This window comes from Amyelois transitella, chromosome 3 (genome assembly GCF_032362555.1).
Source record: "Amyelois transitella isolate CPQ chromosome 3, ilAmyTran1.1, whole genome shotgun sequence".
Classification (NCBI taxonomy): domain Eukaryota; kingdom Metazoa; phylum Arthropoda; class Insecta; order Lepidoptera; family Pyralidae; genus Amyelois; species Amyelois transitella.
In genome coordinates this window covers 10,182,318-10,203,816 of record NC_083506.1, presented here as the reverse complement: position 1 = coordinate 10,203,816, position 21,499 = coordinate 10,182,318, and the positions used below count along the sequence as shown (strand labels likewise).

Here is a 21,499-nt window from a genome sequence, read left to right as displayed (position 1 = left end):
CAGACACTGTTTCTTAGTAGAAAATAAATCGGAAAACACGTTAGTATTTAATCTTTGGCACAAGTCACTGGATGTTTATATTATTCTTTTTAATATATTTTTTTTTTCACTTGTATTTTTTGTTTTTATTTTTATTATGATTTAACTTTTTTTTTTATAATTTGTTTATTTGTTATGCACGTCTGTATAAGTGGACAGTTCTTTAGCAGATGACCCACATCTGTGAGACTGATTGGCAGCAAAGCTATAGAATCGCCTTTATTTTTTAGAAACTTCGATATTTTACTGCTTGTCGTGGGTTAAATTCTCAGCGGTAGTAATAAAGTGATAACTACAGATTTTTATCTGCGGTTTTGGATGACATCTGAAAGTTTTTTTAATTTTTTTCACTGCCCAGCAGAAATTACTGTTTGTAACTATTATAGACAGAATAAGAAGCACACAATGCAAGGCGACTGTAGAAGAAACAGAATAGTTTTCAAAGGTTCTACAGGAACAGGACAATGCAGCGAATACAAAGTCACGTGCGGAAGCTACATGATTTATGAGGTTTCTTATAGAGCAGCTTACAGAATGCGGGTACCACTGCAGAAACTGTCATTGTGTAAATTTGGTTCTCCTATAAACGCATTGGGTGTCACCTGATTGTGGAGATGGTAACTTCATTCGCTTGAGCACTGATATATATAATATGTTGCAATTTAAATTATAACTAGATGATGAAAGTTTTGAACATAAGATATTAGCATTAGCCAATGGAAAAAGTGATCACGAGAAAGTATTTTATTAGCTTTTTCGAAAACCAGATTAGTTCAGATACAGCGTGCCTGCGACAATATGAATATTACAACCAAAAATTTAGTTCTACCTTTTTTATATTTCTAAATAGTTTAGATGAGAAACAGATTTAATAATTTGAAGAAATATTAGTTTTTCTTATTAACTTATTCACAAATACCCAATACAGTAATAAAACTATTCTTTACTTTAGTTCTCTGTGCCCATCAAGATCGGCGGCAGAAAAGTTATGACTGACACTGAACGTGATAATTCTAGGGTCGTTGAACAAGCGCTATCATTTGCTCTCAATATAGACTAAGTGGTGAAAGTTACTAATTTTTAATTCTGATGACAATTAAACCAATTAATAATAAATATCATAATAAATAAAATTTACAGTAATTTAATTGAAAAAAAAAGAAAATGAAGTAATTAATATTATGTAGTAATTAATCTAACAAAATGTGGTGCTCTTGTGACATGATGCCAACAAATCTAACTGCGTTAGTAAGCAATTATTTGTAGAGAAATGTATTTTGTTTACGATTAAACATGGTTTTATCAATTTAGAATTTGGAAGGGTTTAATTTAAAAGGGTTAGGTTACCTTTTTTACACTTAGCAAATACCCTACATATTTCTTTTGTTTCATGCACGGTTTGTTATGGGTCTCTTGACATGACCTGTCATTAGCGTGTCCTCAATTTAATTTAGTGTTTGATTTGTTATATACCTAAGACACGTTAATTATGTCTGTGGAATAGAAACACCTAAATAAAAAAATATATCGTTGTAGGTATTTTTATTTGAAAACCTTTGTTTAACTTGGAAGATTGGTTATCTGAAAGAAAATGTTGTGTTAGAGGATATTTTGCTTTTACTTTCATGAAATATTTAATGTAGTCTGTATTTTGTATTCGTACACTAAATTTTGTAGAAAGACGAATTAGTAGATACCTATATTTGCAAAATATGCGTTTGCACTTTAGTTGATTGGCAAGGTTTAATCAATTTTCATTCTATATTTGGATTTGGAGGACCTAAGTTTAAGGTCTGCGTGTTTTCAATGTTTCTATGCGGGCGTCATTTACATGTAATAGCACTAAAGTAGGTCAGAAGGCGGGTATATTATGGGATTTTTCATTGCAATTTGTCTTAGGCTATGTATATGACTCTAGGCAGTAGTTGTCTATGTTACAGTGGAGGTTCCGGGTTTAATTCTCGATAATTTTTTCTAAACAAAAAAATAGCACAAGTTTCTTGAGAGTTACATCCCTCAGTAAATTGTTTAAAATTAGATTGAAGTCGCGGGAAAGTTATTTCATTCATAAAGATCTGTGTCAAATAAGTACCTATCGTATATATAGTAATATTTATTAAAGGTAAACTACTGTCACGTAAACATGATTGTTATTATGTTTTTAATACAATAAAAGACGTAATAAAGCAATGAAGTACCGTTTAGATAGTTGGCTTAGAGCTCAAGCAATAATGAGACTTAAAAATATCTTTTGATGTGCGAAATTTAATAGAAATGTATTTATAAAAAATAAATCTGACACGTATTGGATGATATGGTTATACATCTAGTTTCCTAAATGTGTGGGTTTCCTCAGGATATTTACCCTCACCATAAGGTTAGAATTCAAACTTATGTACATAATTTCGAATAAATCTAACGATCCTGCACTTCTTGTGTGTGAATAGGACCACTCCATCTCTTTCCCATGGATGTCGTAAAAGGCGACTAAAGGATAGGCTTAAAAACTTGGGATTCTTTATTTAGGCGATGGGCTAGCAACCTGTCACTATTTGAATCTCAATTCTATCATTAAGCCAATTAGCTGAATGTGGCTTATCAGTCTTTTCAAGACTGTTGGCTCTGTCAACCCCACACGGGATATAGACGTGACCATATGTATGTATGTATCCTGAACTTCTTTGCCGGAAACTCCGCTTATTTAGTTAGTCACTTAGTCTAGTCATATATTATTCGTCCATAAATAAGGTTGTTCAAGATCAAAGCATGCTTTGAGTCAAGTCAAATCGCCCAACCCTGAGGTGCCGATACAGACCTGCATTATCAGGTTCAAACCAGACTCGTGTTTTATCGCAAAACTGCTACATTTGAACTTAGTTAATTGCCAGTATCTAGGAAATGTCAATTAAGAATAAAAAAAACTGGCCAAGTGCGAGAAAAACGCTCTGGTAACATCTTTATTCTGATTTTTTTTTAAATATGTCATGTGTGTACCTGTTGCCATAATCAATTTAGGGCAAAATAACACGTGTGAGAGCCCTCTCAAATATTTACATATTTCTATTTTTTACTACATTTTGTAGTAGCGTTAACAGAAATACATCATCTGTAAAAAAAAAACAGTTTATCGCCGTTCATGAGATACATCCTTAGGTTGTACCTACAGGAAAGAGATGGGGAAAAAAGTCAGTCTCAGTTATAGGGCTCCCCAATTTCACCCTTTGGGTACGGAACCCTAAAAAATGACACTTATAATTATTTTTATTGTTATCTTTTTCTCGTGTCGTGGTTTCAAGGTTTATCTGCCCAATAAGAAGCTATTTGGAGTGATTTGTCATCGACGGCATGCTTAACTGTCAAAGAGACAGTTATTTTTGAAATGATAGTCATACTTTTGCGGTCTGGTTCCCGGCACCAATAGAAAAATGAACCTTTTACGACATCCATGGGAATGAGATGGAGTGTTCCTACCATCTTTTTCCTATGGATGTTGTAAAAGGCGACTAATAGATAGCTTGTAAACTTGGGATTCTTCTTTTAGACGATGGGCTAACAACCTGCCTGCCTACCTGCCTCAATATTATTATCATTATACCAAACAACAGCTGAACGTGGCCTATCAGTCAGACTCCGTTTAGCGTAAAAATTACAGTCTTCCTTCTGGATTTAGTCCTGGTTGCATCTTCATTACTGTGGAGAGTATCCTGAGGTATGTTTTTGACCGTGGATCCTGGATTGGATGAGTCAGGATTTTACACAAAGCAACTCCAGTCTGGCCTTCGCAACCTTTGTAGGGGAACCTTGCTCGTATTGGATCGATGTGCAGGTTTCCACACGATGTTTCCCCTCACTGTCAGAGCATCGGTTAGTATTCAAACTAATGTACATAACTTCGAAAACATGGTACGTGGCCAAGGTTTCGAACCTGTGCCTTTTTACACACGCACTTTACCCATTCGACCGTCAACACTTAGAAACAGATTCCGACTGTATTAATCAACAAAACTTTGGTTTTTCAAAATTAGCCTACCTAGAAACTAACAAAAAAAATTGCAGACAAATCGATAACCTCTTTGTTTAAAGTATGTTAAAATATTTCGACAAAACGATTTTATAAAGATACAGAGATATGTTGGTTAAAGGTCATAGTGACAATACATTTTATCCTAATATTTTTTTCTTACACGTGTCAGTGTTTTATCATGAACAAAGAACGCAGATATTTGGATTATTGGAAGACGTTAAAAATCTTAATTGCTAATAAATATCAATGAAAAAAACATTGTAAATTATATTTTTCATTTATACTCGTATTTTTGTGTACACATATACATGTATAATTTAAAAAATACTTTTATCCCCTATAGAAATGCGAGCGAAGCTAGTGAGGTATATCAATGAGCTTTGGGTGAAAATACATTTTTATAGGTATGTTGCACACAGCAGTATCAGTAATAATACACCTAAGCAACTTTCTAACAGAGGATAATGTATCAAACTAAGGTTATCAACATAAAATTACAAGTTCTAATTGGCAATTAATAAAACTATTACATGCTGTATGCATGCCCCCAGAGACAAGAGCATGTGATATCCGGATGTGCAAGGTTTTGTAAAATGAAAAACAGATCAGTTACAATTTAACTATATATCAATGATTATATTTATAAAAAATAAAGAAGTATTTGATAATATTTTTTTTTACCAATTTCATAAGGGAAGATTCCCTTTCCAACCACTTATCATAAAATCTTATCGTGATGATCTTATCATAAAATATGGTATTCAAATAGGAATGGATTTGTCAAAGGTTTCCTGAATAACCAAATTAGGCTTATTTTGCGTTTATTTGAACATACGAGTATATACGTCTCTATCCCAACAGTATTGAAAAGACAGAAATGCTGTATTGAACTGTTCGGCTCAAGATGGAATTGAGATTCAAATAGTGACAGGTTGGTAGCCCATCGCCTACAAGGAGAATCTTAAGTTTATTAGCCTGTCACTTATTTGTTTTTTACGACATCCATGGAAAAGATATGGAGCAGGCCTATTATAAGCGCCGGAACAATTTAAAAAAATACATAATGTCATCTACATTACAGTATATCAACTAATTTCCACATTAAATATAGACCAATAAACCTACCACAACTAAAGAGTTCTTACTAATATTTAAGTGCCACGTTAATTACCTCTTGATTTATATCAATCAGATAGTTTTATTAGTTAGAATAATTTAAAATCATTAACGCCACACGAATATTACACAATCTATCGAGAATTGTGCAACCGCCATCAAGAAACCAAAAATAAAGTCGTTTGTCTTGAATAGTACCATGATGTGATAAATATAATAGTCATTTTTGTTAACTTCTTTAGATCAGGTAGTAGTGTAGGAATCTTCTAGGCAATGTCGACCCCTGGTCCTGGGTCCAGTATACAACTCCGACCTCGTGGGGTCTGAGGCGAACTTATTTTGATCAAACTTTTTGGTCCTTTTTATCTTCGTGTGTGAAATTGCACATATTATATACATTATTTTATAAAAGATTGTCTTAAATTCTTTTATTTCTTAGTTTTTTTTTTGTGGTGAAATTATATATAAAGCTACATCTATTTTGAATATCTCCACTACCTTAACCATTCAAATTAATTTTACTATCAAATACTCCATCTCTTTCCCATTGATGTCGTAGAAGGCGACTAAGGGATTGGCTTATAAACTTGGGATTCTTCTTTTAGGCGATATGCTAGCAACCTGAAACTATTTGAATTTCAATTCTATTATTAAGCCAAATAGCTGAACGTGGCCATTCAGTCTTTTTAACACGTGATGATATGTATGTTTGTATCAAATACGCGTTGCTCCGAATTTGCTAACATAATAAAGTAGGAAAAAACTAAAAAGAGATATGTGAAATCATTTATGTATATGTGATTATTGTAAAAAAAAGTAAAGAGATAAAATGAAGTCAATATAATAGTAACTATCCGAAAAATGTAGGTATAAATTCCAAAAAGTAGGGCAGTTCTCAAAAATTTCTTGTTCCAACTAATAAGCTATTTTCTACTATTCTCTTGAACCGAGGGCAAGAATATTTAGCCGTGGGGTTATCTCTAGTAAGTTGATGCCCTTTACAGGATTTTTTTGTATTTCCGTCAACATAACGGTATTATTGACCTTCAATAATTTATTGTGATGACGTAAGTGAAAAATTAGGCTTCGAGGAGGAAAATTACATAAGTGGCGGACATCTTGTCTATCTTCCTACTCATAATCAGTTATTACTATATTAGGTAAGATTGGTAATTATAACTTAATTTTTATAAGGAGTAGTGACGAAAATACTAAATTTCTGTATCTGTATATGCCAACTTATGGACCAATTACTCTTTTCTGAGTTATTTAAGTACATTAGTTTGATTTCTTGCCAATGCTTTACGGTGAGTGAAACATAACAAGTAAATCTGCACATTCAGACAACTGAATGCGCGTAATGATCCAATATGGGTCTGCAAGGATTGCCGAGGTCAGATGGAAGTCACTTCATGAATTCACTTCAAAAACCTGACTTACCGAATCCAGGATCACGGCCGTTATGGGCCTTAGTGTTTTTTGATTCCTTTTTGTTATATTACGTAACATTTATGATGCAATAAAAAGGAGTAAGGGTAATTTTAGGCTATGCGTTATTACAATGACCTGCTCGCGTCTTTGCTCATTTGGTGGCCAAGAATCTTATTTTGTGGTCGTAATAAGAACAAATTAAAGAAAAAAACATATTTTAATATTTTAGATTTTTATTAACAAATCAAAAAACTTTACTGGCGATTTTTTTTTAAATTGTAAAGGGTCCCTTCTGCGCACACCGACTCACACATGGCTGGTTCTTTTTTATTGTAATATTTATAATTTTTAAAGCATATACTTATTTTTTGTTTTAGAAAAATGCCAATGTCATCGGCAGACGACCACGAAAATATGCGAAGAAGAAAAAGAAAAAGCGAACTAAAGAAAATAATCCTGAAAAGTATAAAAAATACGTAAGAACTGTTTTTAAATAATAAAGAGTCTGATATTAAATAAATAGAAATATATAAAAGAAATCAAAATAAAAACCAAAAAAAGCCGTAAATAAAACTACTACAAAAAAAAACAACTTCTTAGTCGTGTCACTCTTGACAGAGTGGTCGTGGTCATCATGTAGTGTTGGAGGCGGGCGCCAATGTGCGCCTTACGATGTCCCGCCATTTCTCCCTGCTGGAAGTCATCCTGCTGCACTCGTTAAGTGAACCGCCAATCACAGACTTTATTTGGTCGGTCCATCGCATGGGTGACCTCCCGCGCGGTCGAGAGCCTTCCACTTTACCCTGGACAACAAGCCGTTCTATGGATCGGTTGCCTCTCCTTGTAACGTGTCCAAAGAATGACAAAATGCGAGATTGTACTAAGGGAAATAGTCGCTGCTTAATACCGAGCTCTTGGAGTATCGAGACGTTAGTGCAGAACTCTGTCCAAGACACACCAAGCATTCTCCTCCAGCACCACATCTCTAGGGCGTCTATTTTTTTTCTTTCCACTTCTCGCAATGTCCACGTTTCAGCAGCGTACAAAAATATGGGGAAAATAAGCGTGCGCACCAGTCTGGTCTTTGTGGTCTTAGTGATACTACGATTCCTCCATACTTTTCTCATTCTGTCCATTGCCGACCTTGTGATTGCCATTCGTCGCTTTATCTCGTCGATACATCCACCGTTATTCGAAATCAGAGCGCCAAGGTAAGTGTACGATTGGACCACGTCACAGTTCGCGATTCTAGTTACTTCTGGCGAATTACTGTTAGCGCGATCCACAACCATCATCTTCGTCTTGCTGCGATTTATTTTCAGACCGAACTCGAGGCCAACACGTTCCATTTTCTGAAGTAGATCTTCCATGTGTTGGGTACTAGTTGCAAAGAGAGTGGTGTCATCAGCATAACGTAGATTGGCAATTTTGTATCCACCAATTTTCACACCGTCTGTCCAATCCTCTAGAGTGATGCGCATTATTAACTCAGTGTATACATTGAATAAGAGCGGTGATATTATGCATCCCTGGCGTACTCCGGCACTAGGGCGAAAGTTTCCTGACAAGACGTCTTCTGTGCGCACAGAGGCTGTTCCATCCTCGTATAGCCGTCTTAAAAGGTGGACTAGATGTAAAGGCGTGCCCATTTGCAATAGTGTGTCCCATAACACAGGCCATTTCACCGAGTCAAATGCTTTTGAGAAAAAAAACAACAGTTACGTCTTTATAAAAATCTAAACAAATAATCGGAAAAGGAAAAAAAATTGAAATTTAACAATAATTATAGCGCCATTTTAAACAAAAAAAAAAAACAAAATATATTTATAACTTAAAACTGTAGTGCTTAAAATTTTTATAAATAAAATATAAAGAAAAACTAAACTATTGGGTCATAACCCAATAGTTTTATTTTTTTAATATGAAATTTCCCTTCATTTTCGTTTTCTTGTTGTTAAATTATCCTTTTTCGTGACTGTACAATTTTTTTTGATAATGCCCAACAACCTCTTAAATCTGCACACTTAAATTTTCCAAGGTTTATAGGTTATCATTAAGTCAAAGTTATCAGTTTTACGACCCATTTTTATTTAATTATTCGCTCATTTAGTTGATATTTAGCACATCACGTATCAATGAATAATAAAATTGAAATACCTTTTGAATGACTTTCAACTGATTTTTTTTATTAAGAATTTTAAATATCTGACTATTTAAATATCTGCTGTGCACCTCCTTCACCTAACAAAATTTTTAACTTACGCTACAGATAATATACGAACGATATTGTCTCATATAAGGAAGTTCATGATATATATATAAGTTACTGGCAACTCCTTTTTTAATTTGACATTCCCCGAAGTATTAGAAACAAAAAATCTAATATTCTTTTTATAAATAAATCTTGAACTCTGCCACAATGATTGATATTTTTTTTGGTAATAATTTCGCATAGACTATTTGATATCATAATATATTGTTTTGTCTCTTTGAAATAATTAATAATAATTTTTTGTCGTATTTTATACCACAGAAATATAAATATTGAGATTTCTGTTATTTTACACTGTACTACGTCTCATAGAAAATTTTTAAAATAAGCAATTTAATTATTCCTTTTTGCTCCTCTTTTTCTGTAGTCTTATGTCCACAGCAAAGAGAACAGAGACTGCTAAAAACAAACAGCATGTGAACCCTAACACTAATTCATAGCTGTTGGTATAATCTCGCACGGCACCTGTAAAAAAATAACCAATGTCTCAGAGTCTCAGTGTCAAATTGTTGGATTAAATGATAGATAGCTTAAGAGGACATTTTTTACAAGTCATATATCATTTATTATGGAACTCGCTTATACAAGTAACAATCGGGTATATGCAATAATAATAAGAATAACAAATTGTAGTAGAATCATTTCAAGAAAAAAACCAAATGTAACCATATCAAATCATTTCTCGCTAAATATTGATTAACTTCACTTATTTAAATATTTACAAGTTTATATAAAACTTACCTAAAATCGGTCCAATTGATAAATTGAGGACTCCAATAATTAGCAAGGTAATGCCAATACTTGCCGTGTAATTTTTAGCAGAAACAGAATCTGCAATTACTATAGGGATCAGAGTAGTGCCAAATGATCTGGCTATTCCTGTTAAAGTTAAAAATACTTGTATAGACGATTTGCTTTCTGACAGAAGTACCCCTGAAATAAAAAAAGACATTATAAGAACCAATTTTTTTGTACGAAGTTATATTATAACATGATATAACACCGTACACAACTTCAAATTATTATCTGATATCTTTAAAAGTCATATAAAGAATATTATATTTTAAAACCGTGGCTTTTTAAGCAACACGAATTTAATGGAATTATTAATTTACTTATTAATAATTTGCCATCTTAAGACTCGAAAGAAAAAGAAGCAAATACCAATCATCAAATAATAATCTCTGTCGAATATTGATATTACCTGATCTGGCGATGAACGCTACGAAACTGCCAACAGCAAATAACTCTTTACTTCCCAGTTTTTTCAAATGTTCAGAAAAAAATGTCAAAATTATCCTTGTCGCCAAATCTCCAGTTGCAATTAATGACGTAAACGATGTAACATATTCCTGTTGATAACATTAGATATTATAGTTTTACATACATAGATGACATTAATATTTTTCAAAGCGAAAGAAAGTGTGTGTAACTCATATGCTATTTAAATTAAATATTTCTTTTTGAGCTGATATAATAAAATGTTAAGGAAAACAAGCTAGATATTATTTAATTAATGGAGATGTTTTGTCTTTATTTATGTACATATACTCACTCGACTCATGCCTTTTGCATAAAAAGTTTTAGTCAGCATCAAAGAATATGAAAAATCTGCTACCATTACTGTACTTAATCCCAAGCAAGTACGAGTTAGTCCAAATTCTTTCAGAACATTCACATCAACTATACCTTTGAAGAAACCCCTGTAAAATGATTTTGGTATTACTAAATTTATTCGGGACAAATCAAATAAATTGGTAGCAAGCTTTAAAGTAAGTTCTATATTTGCATGGATTACTTTTTACCTTTAGATTTTTTAATATCCTTAGCGTTTTACTTATCCTATGAATTTGTTTTTCCTTTAAAATCTCACATTAATTTGTTTATAATAGTTTAGCATGAAAATTTAAAATAATGTTATTTTTACTAACTTCAATACAGATTGTTCATTTTCTTCCTTCTTTTTGTCCGGTCCATCAGTAGACGGCACCTTTTCATCGGTATTGCATTTGTTTGATGAAGCATTAATTTCTGCAATATAAAATAATGTAAAGTGTAGACCATAAATAATAAATCTGGTTTACTAGTCTGTAGATATTTTTCATACTAATGTACCCTGTGTTTAATAAGTTCTCTCAAATTCCTTGCTCGAGGAAATGACCTAAGTAAATTTATTTCTGTATTTGTAAATTAGTGAACTTCATCAGGCATTTTAATCTTACCTTCGCCATCTTCCACTTCTTCTCTCTTCAAATGCCAAGCTACAGGCTGCAACAAACTGACGCCAACGAAAGCTTGCATACTGATGGCGCTTATGATCAATAACATTCCACGGTGTCCATAAACATCAGTAGCATATTTTATAACGAATGGCACTAATACCGAGGAGATAGCTGAAAGGGTCGGACATATAATAAATGCTCTGTTAGCTTAAAGTCAAACTAAGCAATAAGCAGACCATTTGTTTGCAGAAAAAAAAACTATTTATGGAGTATAGGTAGGTATGCACAAAAAGAAAACTTTGTAGATTTTTGTAAAAATTTAAGACAAGAATTACAAAATTCTACAGTATCGATTTTTCCTAGTTTTACTCACTGGCAAGAAAAAGTTGGTAACTAGAGAGAACAATTACCATTTATTGCCTGGACAAAGATTACGGCGCGCAATCGTTTCTTTGAAAAGTAGTCCTTCAAACATGTGAACACCAAATTGTATAGTATACCGAACCCAACGTTCTGAAAATTGATTTTGTTTAGTCTTATATTTATATAGTTTATATTCTATAGTCTGTGCATCTTAAATAAGTATACAATTATATATTCTAAATAAGTAGCCCCTGTAAGTCCTGGTTTAGAAATAGACACATTTTATTGCTATGAGGTTTTAGAATGCGCGTGATATGTAGGTAATAGGTTGCGAAAAAGGCATTTCATATGAAAATTCAAAACATTTTAAAGGAAATATATTTACACTTTATGTAGGTACCATTTTGTTCGATAGATTTTTGCCATGTTGTTGACAGGCACATGATCCCATTGATAAAGAAATTATTAATTTATTTATTTTTTATTGTAACAATTACAATTTGTAAAGTACAATAGGCGGACTTAATGCTAATAGCATTATCTAACAGTCTACCATTGGGTTAAGCGGAGAACCTTGGTGTGGGTGATAATAATAATGTACAATAAACATACTTACTATATGATATATACTAAAAACCTAAACATAATATATACCTACCTATATACCAGTAAACATACATAAATACATAATATACATATATATATTTGCAGCAGATTACATACAGAGATTATTTACTCTCTCATGACTGAGTCAGAAACATGCGACTTAAAACTGGCGCAGCTAAGAGAATTATGGTGCTTCTCATTAAAAAAACCACGACAAGTGGTTTTAACAGTCTTCCCGAGACGTTAACCTGACTCTGTCTAAAGAATTCTAAACAGACCAGAACAGATGGAAATCAGAATGTGTAACGTTTGGACTATACAATGTATTAACCCCTCCCAGCCAAACTCTCTTAATTTTTGCTGAGTAGCAAAATATGTGTGTGAGTTACATTATTATAATGAAAACCTACACACCATCTTTTGATTAATTCTGGCCGCTTTCTTTCAACTTCTTTAATACATACATACAGTCACGTCTATATCCTTTGCGGGGTAGACAGAGCCAACAGTCAAAAAGATTGAAAGGCCACGTGCAGCTGTATGGCTTTATGATGGAATTGAGATTCAAAAAGTTACAGGTTACAAACCCATCGCCTACAACTATAAGAGGAATCCCAAGTTTATAAGACTATCCCTTAGTCGCCTTTTAGAATCTCCATGGATAAGATATAGAGTGGTTCTATTCTAAAGTGTCAAATATTATCAATAGAGTTTAGAATCAATAGTCTTGCCTGGCGGTACCAGCTCATAATGAATAATGCCCTTCCAATCCCACCGTACAGACAGCATCACCTAGTTGCGAGTTAACCCGGGTATTCGCTACAGTCTGTGAAGCCCGAGCGACCTTTTTCGCACTTTTATCACAAACCTACAGTTAATAATTAATTGATAAAATTATACAAATATAGGAATTACCTGTAACAATGACTGACAAATCGTGAACGTCGTGAAAGACTGTGCGAATGCTGAACAAAACGCACCAGTATTGTAAAAAGCAGTGGCTAATAGTGCTAACTGACGAACACTCATGACTTTCAGGAATGGACTTGTCAAGTAACCTAAAAACCAGACTTTCTTAGGATTACTTAGGTAAAGAAAAAATATAAAAAATACTGCAAATTGTTCATACATTTATCACTAAGAAATATGACATTCGAAACATCAGTAAATCTTCAACAAACTCGTAAAAAAAATCGGCAATATAAACTAAAACTCAATAAAATCCGCTGCAAGCTTGATAGCAGCAAATGACTCGGGTCCATTATGTTCTCTGCATTTCCCTTTGAACCACAAAAAGCCACTTAGCCAGATACTTTATGGAGCGATTGTCTTTAGTTAAGTATTTAACCAATAACGATACCATAAAACTATATTTAAAATCTTAAAGCACTGCTATGTTAAAGATTATGGGTTACCTTATCCTAAACTTGTCACTCATTCTGGCAGATCGTTAGACCTTAATAAATCTAAGCCTTTCAAATTTATAAACGAAATACGAAAATATGGTGTTTTTTAAATACCTGATAGTGAGAAAGCCATCACATTGCACCCGGCCACGAAACCAGTTTTTGTACTGGCCATTCCTATTTCTTCCATCAAGTCATGATACATCAAAGAAAATGCGGGTCTAAACCCTCCCGTTGGGGCCTAGAATATTATAATAAGTATTATATTTATCATCTATACTTATATTTATAATGTGAAAGTGTCTGTTATGCTTTCATGGTTAAAATTTTTGACATTATTTATTGAAAATTAGTCACTTTCATTAAAAAAAATACTTACATACATCAAGACACAAGCCACAAAAATTACATACGCCCATCCTCCATCTGGTGGCACTAATTTGTATTTTTTGTCATTGTTTTTGTTTTTTTCACTTGTCATTTTCATTTTTGTGTTATGAATATAATTATATTATACAACAATTTTTTTATAAATGCATATGCATCTGTATGTATACGCGAACTGCTTTCGGGTTAACGATTGCGCATGTATTGATCTTAATAAATAATATATCGTATAGTCCAAGAGGCATTGATATGTTAAGACACAGTTTTACCATATTGTTAAATCGTCTTATTTCATGTCAAATCATCATCAAAAACATCAATCATAAATCGCCTAACATGTTAATGTTAGGCGAAAATCCCAGATAAAACACACCATAACGTTAGTCAATATGAGTTCTAGAAGTGTATTGTATGTAAAGACGTCGTGATTTTTTTCTTTTCGATAATTCATATAATGAATAGTCTTATTGGTTTAAATTATTTTAAATATAGTTTTTGAAGCAATAAATGATTGCAGCAGCTTAGACTATATATAATTGATAAAAAATATCAGTTCTTTTTAGGTCAAAGATTGATCTTACATTTTTTACAACCAAGTAAATTAGGTAAACAATCAAAGTGTCTCTTTAATAACCTTTTCTCATCTTTGCATGACTCCAATTTTTTTACATAATAATCGTTTCGGAAAACATTTTATAGACGAAACATTTATGGGAAACCATGATTGTGCCAAAAATATGACGCAGTTTTAGAATAACTATGCCATAGGTCTAAATATGAATGGACTCTTCTGTGTTTTATCTAGCTTTTATGCTTGAAAGGGTAGGATGCAAGGTTTAACGTTTGAATAATGAAATTTAAAAAAGTTGTAATAATATCTGTTTATTTGAGAACAACGAGTATTCACTATTACTTTACTTTCTTAGTCTAAAAATTAAAGATACTTCAACTTGTTGTCTTTTCACTTAGATATTTATAAATTTTGTCCTAAATAGTATAGTAAATAACCACTTTTGATAATGTTGTGTGTAATTAAACAAAATTCACGAATTTTATTGGGAAGAATTATTGTTTTTCCATCAATTTAGAAACCCTATATTGTGGCATCCAAATCTATACATATTATAAAATAGTACAAATATTTTGTCGATAAATTTAGTATTTTTGACTGAAATGGATAGAGGGACACTTAGAATGATAGAAAGATAGATAGAAAGCAAAAATATTTTTTTTTTAATTTCTTGTCTGTCTGTCTGTCTGTCTGGCTGTATGTATGATCACGATTATCTCCGAAAGTACTGAACCGATTTACTTCAAACTGCTTTGTATTAACTCCGAAGAACATTGAAAGTTTGTTTCATCAAAACTGGTTCTCTAAAAAAAAAGTTATCGACATTTGAATTAACTCAGGGCATGAGTTTGCCTGCAAATAACTTACGAAATTTAAAATTCAAAGTCATTTATCATTATACGACAGCATTATACCTATAACATATAAATATAAGTGAAAAGCGACTAAGGGATAGGCTTACAAACTTGGGATTCTTTTTTAGGCGATGGGCGAGCAACCTATCACTATTTGAATCTCAATTCTATCATTAAGCCAAATAGCTGAACGTGGCCATTTAGTCTTTTCAAGACGGTTGGCTCTGTCTACCCCGCAAGGGATATAGACGTGACCATATGTATGTAGTCTACTTTAATTTCGACACCATCGCAACGGCTTCGATGGTCCAGTGGTTAGCGCGTGAGACTGTGAAGTTGGCGGTCCGAGTTCGACTCCCAACAAAAACAAGATATATACATATTATTTTTTATTGAATTTTTTTTTTGTGTTGTTTGAGTATTTTATTTAAAAAAACTGAAAATCAAAATACTACATATAATAAAACGGTAAAAATATTTTGTCTGTACATTTAATATTTTGACTGAAACGGATAGAGCATTTTTTTTTACATTTTTTGTCTGTCTGTCTGTATCGGACTGTATGATTAAGATTCAACTCGAACTTTACGCGGACGAAGTCGCGGGCAACAGCTAGTTAATAATAATTTTACAAAAAATCTAATCGTTACTTTGTTAAATCTGTGTAAACACCATATTGCAGCCTCGATGATGAGGAAGAGATTACATGCCAAAAATGGTTACATGCTTTGTAAAAAAGTCTTTCACCAACGTAACAAACACTCACTATTGTTAGCAATAATTAATTTTACATAAGTTTTATATGTTATTTATTCTACAAATCGTTTCAACATATATGTTGTACTTATAAGAAAAAAGGTTTAATAAGAGTGTATTCCAATATCGATGATTAATAATGTTTTTGACAGCCGGTCTTTTTGAATTGACAATGGAATTATTCTTCTGCTTACGTTTGACTCGTGAGAATCTCTGTCGGTTTGCTGATAAGAAAATAAATGTAATCACATAGATATTTGGTATTATTCCTGCTTACTTCTGAATTAAGCTAATAGTTCTGAAGCGGGATAGAACGGGAATACTATTAAATATTCTAATCACGCCCATATTACCGTCACCTGGATTTGTCTTGACAGGTAACATTATATTGGTCGGAAATAAAGGTGAGTTTATACGTTTACTTTTTGTAAATCCGTAAAAATCTAGTCAATCATGAGTTTAAGACAAAATAATCATTGTTTGATTATAATTTGATGATGTTTAAAGTTGATGCGAAATATTTTTTTTTAAATATATTAAATTTTTATAATATTGATATTTTTTCTTAATCCGTTATTATCTAACAAATCATGAGTGATTGAGGGAGGATTACAATTAATATTTAAAATTTTATATAATGCTTGTCCAATAATGCTTTTCCAATGACATAATGGTAATTTTTATTAAATAAAATAACTACACGAGTAATTGAGATGATGCAATTGGATGTCAGCTTTCTGAGCACACTCCCGCATGTTGATACTATGCAGGGACTGTACAATTAATAAATTAAATTTTAGTTTGTAGTCATCTTTTTTCTTTCTTTTAGATAAGTAGTTTTAGTTTTAATTTGATTTAATTGTAATCTCAATTATTGTCCTAAGATGATTTTCTTCACTTAGGATTATTCTAATTTTTTTAAATAATAAATGCGAAAGTTAGTCTTGAGTGCCACTGCGTAGTGAAAACACGTGTTTATTCTAACCTATTTCAGACTTTTTCAAGTTTAATAATAAAAATGTAAAAAAAAACGCGCTAATAAGTACACTACCTCAGAGTTGGCGTGGAAACGTGTGGATATTATGACGCTTGCAACTTTTTGCATCGTTATATATCAGAATCGGTAGCTTTATTGAAAAAAAATATTGATACCTTTTTTATAGATAACTTTATGATCTACAATTTATGTCTGAGGTAATTTTCCGATTTGAAAATCTTACCGTTTTGAAGAAAATCGCGAAACACCCATTTTTTACCTTTGACGTTGGGTAATTTTTTTTCCTTAAACGGGAATCATGGGGAATTTTGAAATAATGCTTTTGTTTGTGTTTTAAACAATTATACTCATTTTGATGGGAATTAATGTAGCCTCGAATGTCTAGATTGACCGGACTAAAGTATTTTTTCATAGTAATTAGAAGCGGCCCGCGTGTGCCGCAAACGGTTCAAGCTAAATCCGACTTTCGGCGCTATATGTTACGGCGCTGAATCCACTGCGGGTAACGTAACGTGTGTTCGCGGTTCTACAGAACAACGTCTATGTATAAACTGATAAATTAAGATTTTTTTTCTTCGTATTTTTCCAGGATAAAAAGTATCCTATTTTATGCCCAGGATAATAAGGTATAATTATACCAAGTTTCATCAAAATCGAACCGTTAGTTTTCACGTGATGCCTGAACATACAGTCAGACAAAAATTTTTTTAATCACATATTTGTGTTTGGTATCGATCCAGTAACACCCCCTGCTATTTATTTTTTCAATATTTTCAATGTACAGAATTGACCCTTCTACAGATTTATTATATGTATAGATAAGTTTTATATGTTATTTATTCTACAAATCGTTTCAACATATATGTTGTATAAGAAAAAAGGTTTAATATGAGTGTATTCCAATATCGATAATTAATAATGTTTTTGACAGCCAGTCTTTTTGAATTGACAATGGAATTATTCTTCTGCTTACGTTTGACTCGTGAGAATCTCTGTCGGTTTGCTGATAAGAAAATAAATGTAATCACATAAATATTTGGTATTATTCCTGCTTACTTTTGAATTAAACTAATAATACTATGGAAATAGATGGATTAGATTTTGTTTTGCCTTAAGTCACCTCCTACGACATCTAGCTGATGTGATAGAGTGACTTCTTACAAAAGACACACTCACAACAACGCACGTTGCAGAATATTTACAAATAAAGTCATAAATCAAAATATCAAAGTAATCTAATGCTATCATTTCTTTTGACATTCCTTCTTGTGACGTTTCAAACAATAAGTCTCTAGCAATCCGTGTGTAAAAGTGAAGACGAGGAATATAATAGAGATCCAGAATATTGTATCATAACTGCCAGTAACATCCCTCAAGGCGCCTGAAAAATATTGAGAGCAAATATGTACAAGGCATTCCAATATTAATCTATACATATAATAAAATTGTAGAAAAGTGCTGTCTGCACATTGAAATAAAAAATAAAAAAAATAGCAGGGGTTATTGTTATGTCGATGTCGAACCCAAAAATCTAATTAACTTTTTTTTATCTGTTTGTCCGTTTGTCTGTTCACGCTAATCTCAGAAACGGCTGATCCGAGATGGATGCGGTTTTCACGAATATATTGTGGTATGCTTCAGTTAAGCTTTAGTGTTTGTTTCAAGTCAATCGGTTCATAAATAAAAAAGTTATGTCAAATTAAAGAATCACGTCGAACACTATTCTATGCTTATACATAGGCACCATTAATCTCCGCAACTATTTGACGGATTTGGTTGAAATTTTGTACCGACATATTTTAGAGCCTGGCGCAACATAAAGACTTTATACCGCGGGAAAACATCCATTTCCCATGGGAATCGGTAGTTTATTGTTTTTTTAACGCCTGTTCCGGTCAACGAACGACGTCGATCATTGTTACTAGATAGGTAAATTACAATCATTAATAGAATATGTTATAGCTAATTATTACCTTGGAATTGACTGGATTACCATGGGAAAAAAATTAAAAGGGCTCATCTAAATTCTTTCTACTTAAGTTAGTTTAGGCTGATATCATAAACTATAAGAATAATTTACCGAGGGAAATCATAGTACTCCCATGGGAATGAAAAAACATTGTTCTTTTACGTCTGAAGGTAGTTTGTAAGCTGTTGAATTTTAAGAATAATGTCGAACAGATTCCTTCCAGTTTCCCGTGGGTCTGAGATGTTATCCCGCGGTAAAAGTGTAACATAAGTGTTGTTATTTCCAAGCCTAAACTAACTGTTTGCCAAATTTCATCCATATCCGTTCAGTAGTTTTGGCGAGAAAGACTAACAAATATGCGTCTATACAAAGTTTCGCGTTTATATTATTAGTAAGAGTTAATTCTATTATGAATAAATTTTTTTTCTCTGTTAGTAGAATTTACTGAAACTTTATAATAATTTTAATCCATATATATGTATAATAAAACTGTAACTGAACTTTGTCTGTACATTGAAGATATTTATGAAAAAAAATTATGAGGGGTCTTTTTAGGGTAAATAGAAGCCAAAACAATTTTTTTTAGAATTTTTGTCTGTCTGTCTGTATGTTTGTTCGCGCATCACGCAAAATCTACCGAACGGATCTGAATGAAATTCGGCACAGATATAGTTAATAACCTGGATATGAAGAATATAGGCTACTTTTTATCCTGAAATTCTATCCCAAGGGGATGAAATAGGGGGTGCAATTTTGTATGGAACTTCGTCATTTTTGAATCGATATAAAAAGCTATAAATAATTAATTATTATATATATTATGATTTTTAAAAAAAATATAAAATAATTGCATTTTATTGATTTAATAATTCATTATGCTATGTTTATTGTTTTAGTTCCCGTGGTTTAGATATTTGTTTTTTGACCACCCGATACGAGATGGCGCCTCATGAGAATTTAAGAAATAACACGATTGTAGCCGCCGGCAAAATTTTTAATTATTTAATTAATTAAAAATTCTTCTTTTCATTGATTTCGTTTCGCCAGTACTTACCGTTTCACCACATGGATCATAAAAAAGCAATGGAAGCAGTCGACCGTACGCTTAAAGATATCCGGCGAAACAATCGCATTATGGGAGGTACCACTGTATTTTGTGGTGATTTCCGCCAGACTCAACCCGTCATAAGCCGAGGTACTAGAGCTGATGAAGTAAGCGCATATCTCAAACGTTCCATACTCTGGCCTCAGGTTAGGAAATTAAGACTAACACGTAATATGAGAGCTTAGTTGGGTGGTAATCCTCGAGCGCAAGAATTCTCAGATGTGTTATTAAAAATCGGTAATGGTACAATTCAGGAATCGAACGGATTGGTGACTCTGTCAAGTAGTTACTTCGGTGGAGGAACTTATTCATTTCGTTTATGGAGACCTATCTCAAATAATTCATCACGAGGATTCTTGGATATGCGAGCGAGCAATCCTAACACCCAAAAATGAGCAAGCAGCTGCTATTAATTTAAGTATTTTGGAAAAATTTGATGGGAACGAGGTGGTATACCAATCCATAAATACAGTTTTAGATAGTACCGATGCTACTACTTATCCGGTAGAGTTCCTTAAATCACTTTCGGCATCTGGATTGCCCGCGCATACAATTGCACTAAAAGTAGGCATTCCAATTATGTTGCTACGCAAATTAACCCCGACGGAACTTTGTAATGGGACTCGCCTTAAAGTGGTGTCATAACAATATTATAGAAGCTAAAATTCTTACTGGTTGTGCAGCTGGTGAAATTGTTTTTATACCACGCATTCCCCTCATTCCCAATAACTTTCCATTTCAATTTAAGGACCTCAGGACGAATTGCTTCTCACACGGACAGCTCTACGTCGCTTGCTCGCGGGTCACCACCTGTGACAGTTTATTTGTGATGTCTCCAATGGGCAAGACAGCAAATGTTGTATACAATGAGATACTTTAACTTTCCATTATTATTATTTCCTTTTTTTGTCTTTAGAATTTATTCATTTTTTAACAGCTGCACCCCCGGGACTTTGCTTTTGTAGGAAAAATAAACTATGTTCTATTCCAGGCATTATTCTTCCCGTGTACGTAAGTTTCATCAAAATCCATCCAGTAGAATTTGCGTGATTGAATAGCATCCTCAAACACGCATTCACGTCAATGTCAATGCAAGGCTCTTTATCTAGGTATAATCTTTTTATGGAAGCGAAATTGACGCAGGCGAAGCCGCGGGCAAAAGCTAGTATTAAAATAAGATTTGATACGTAGAACATATATACATACTTACGAATATGTCAAACGATCTATATTATACATTTACCTAATTAGTCATATGTATATTTAATTTCATTTATAGTTCATTGTAGTTGTAGATTTGAAATTAGTTCTTTAGACTTTAAAAAAAAGATTCAATTGCGAATATAAATAACCATTTCTTTTAAACCAGGAAAATCTGTCA

At 32.7% G+C, this 21,499-nt stretch overlaps 3 protein-coding genes across 5 annotated transcripts in view; 1 reads left to right on the top strand and 2 right to left on the bottom strand.

Annotated features, from left to right (window-relative positions):
* Positions 1-21,499, top strand: part of LOC106140135 (solute carrier family 12 member 6) — a 292,621-nt gene that overhangs the window by 86,896 nt on the left and 184,226 nt on the right. The window lies entirely within an intron of this gene.
* Positions 8,569-14,058, bottom strand: LOC106129766 (monocarboxylate transporter 2). Of its 2 annotated transcripts, none has more exons than XM_060948257.1 (10): positions 13,863-14,058; positions 13,594-13,720; positions 12,989-13,131; positions 11,515-11,617; positions 11,105-11,275; positions 10,814-10,913; positions 10,438-10,585; positions 10,087-10,234; positions 9,624-9,815; positions 8,569-9,347 (listed from the first exon to the last, which is right to left on the bottom strand). In XM_060948257.1, exons 1-10 carry the CDS (start codon positions 13,896-13,898, stop codon positions 9,220-9,222), a joined length of 1,296 nt encoding a protein of 431 aa, XP_060804240.1. In that variant the 5' UTR covers positions 13,899-14,058; the 3' UTR covers positions 8,569-9,219. The 2 variants fall into 2 exon arrangements, with proteins under 2 accessions (XP_060804240.1, XP_060804235.1); XM_060948252.1 differs by having other exon boundaries at positions 8,571-9,347; positions 13,859-14,056.
* The window catches only part of LOC106140086 (monocarboxylate transporter 9), a 34,261-nt gene continuing 30,888 nt past the window's right edge, over positions 18,127-21,499 (bottom strand). Inside the window, exon 10 of the mRNA XM_060948246.1 lies at positions 18,127-18,425. Within this exon, the coding sequence (XP_060804229.1) occupies positions 18,289-18,425 (137 nt within the window). The 3' untranslated portion in view covers positions 18,127-18,288. The remainder of the gene's footprint in view (positions 18,426-21,499) is intronic.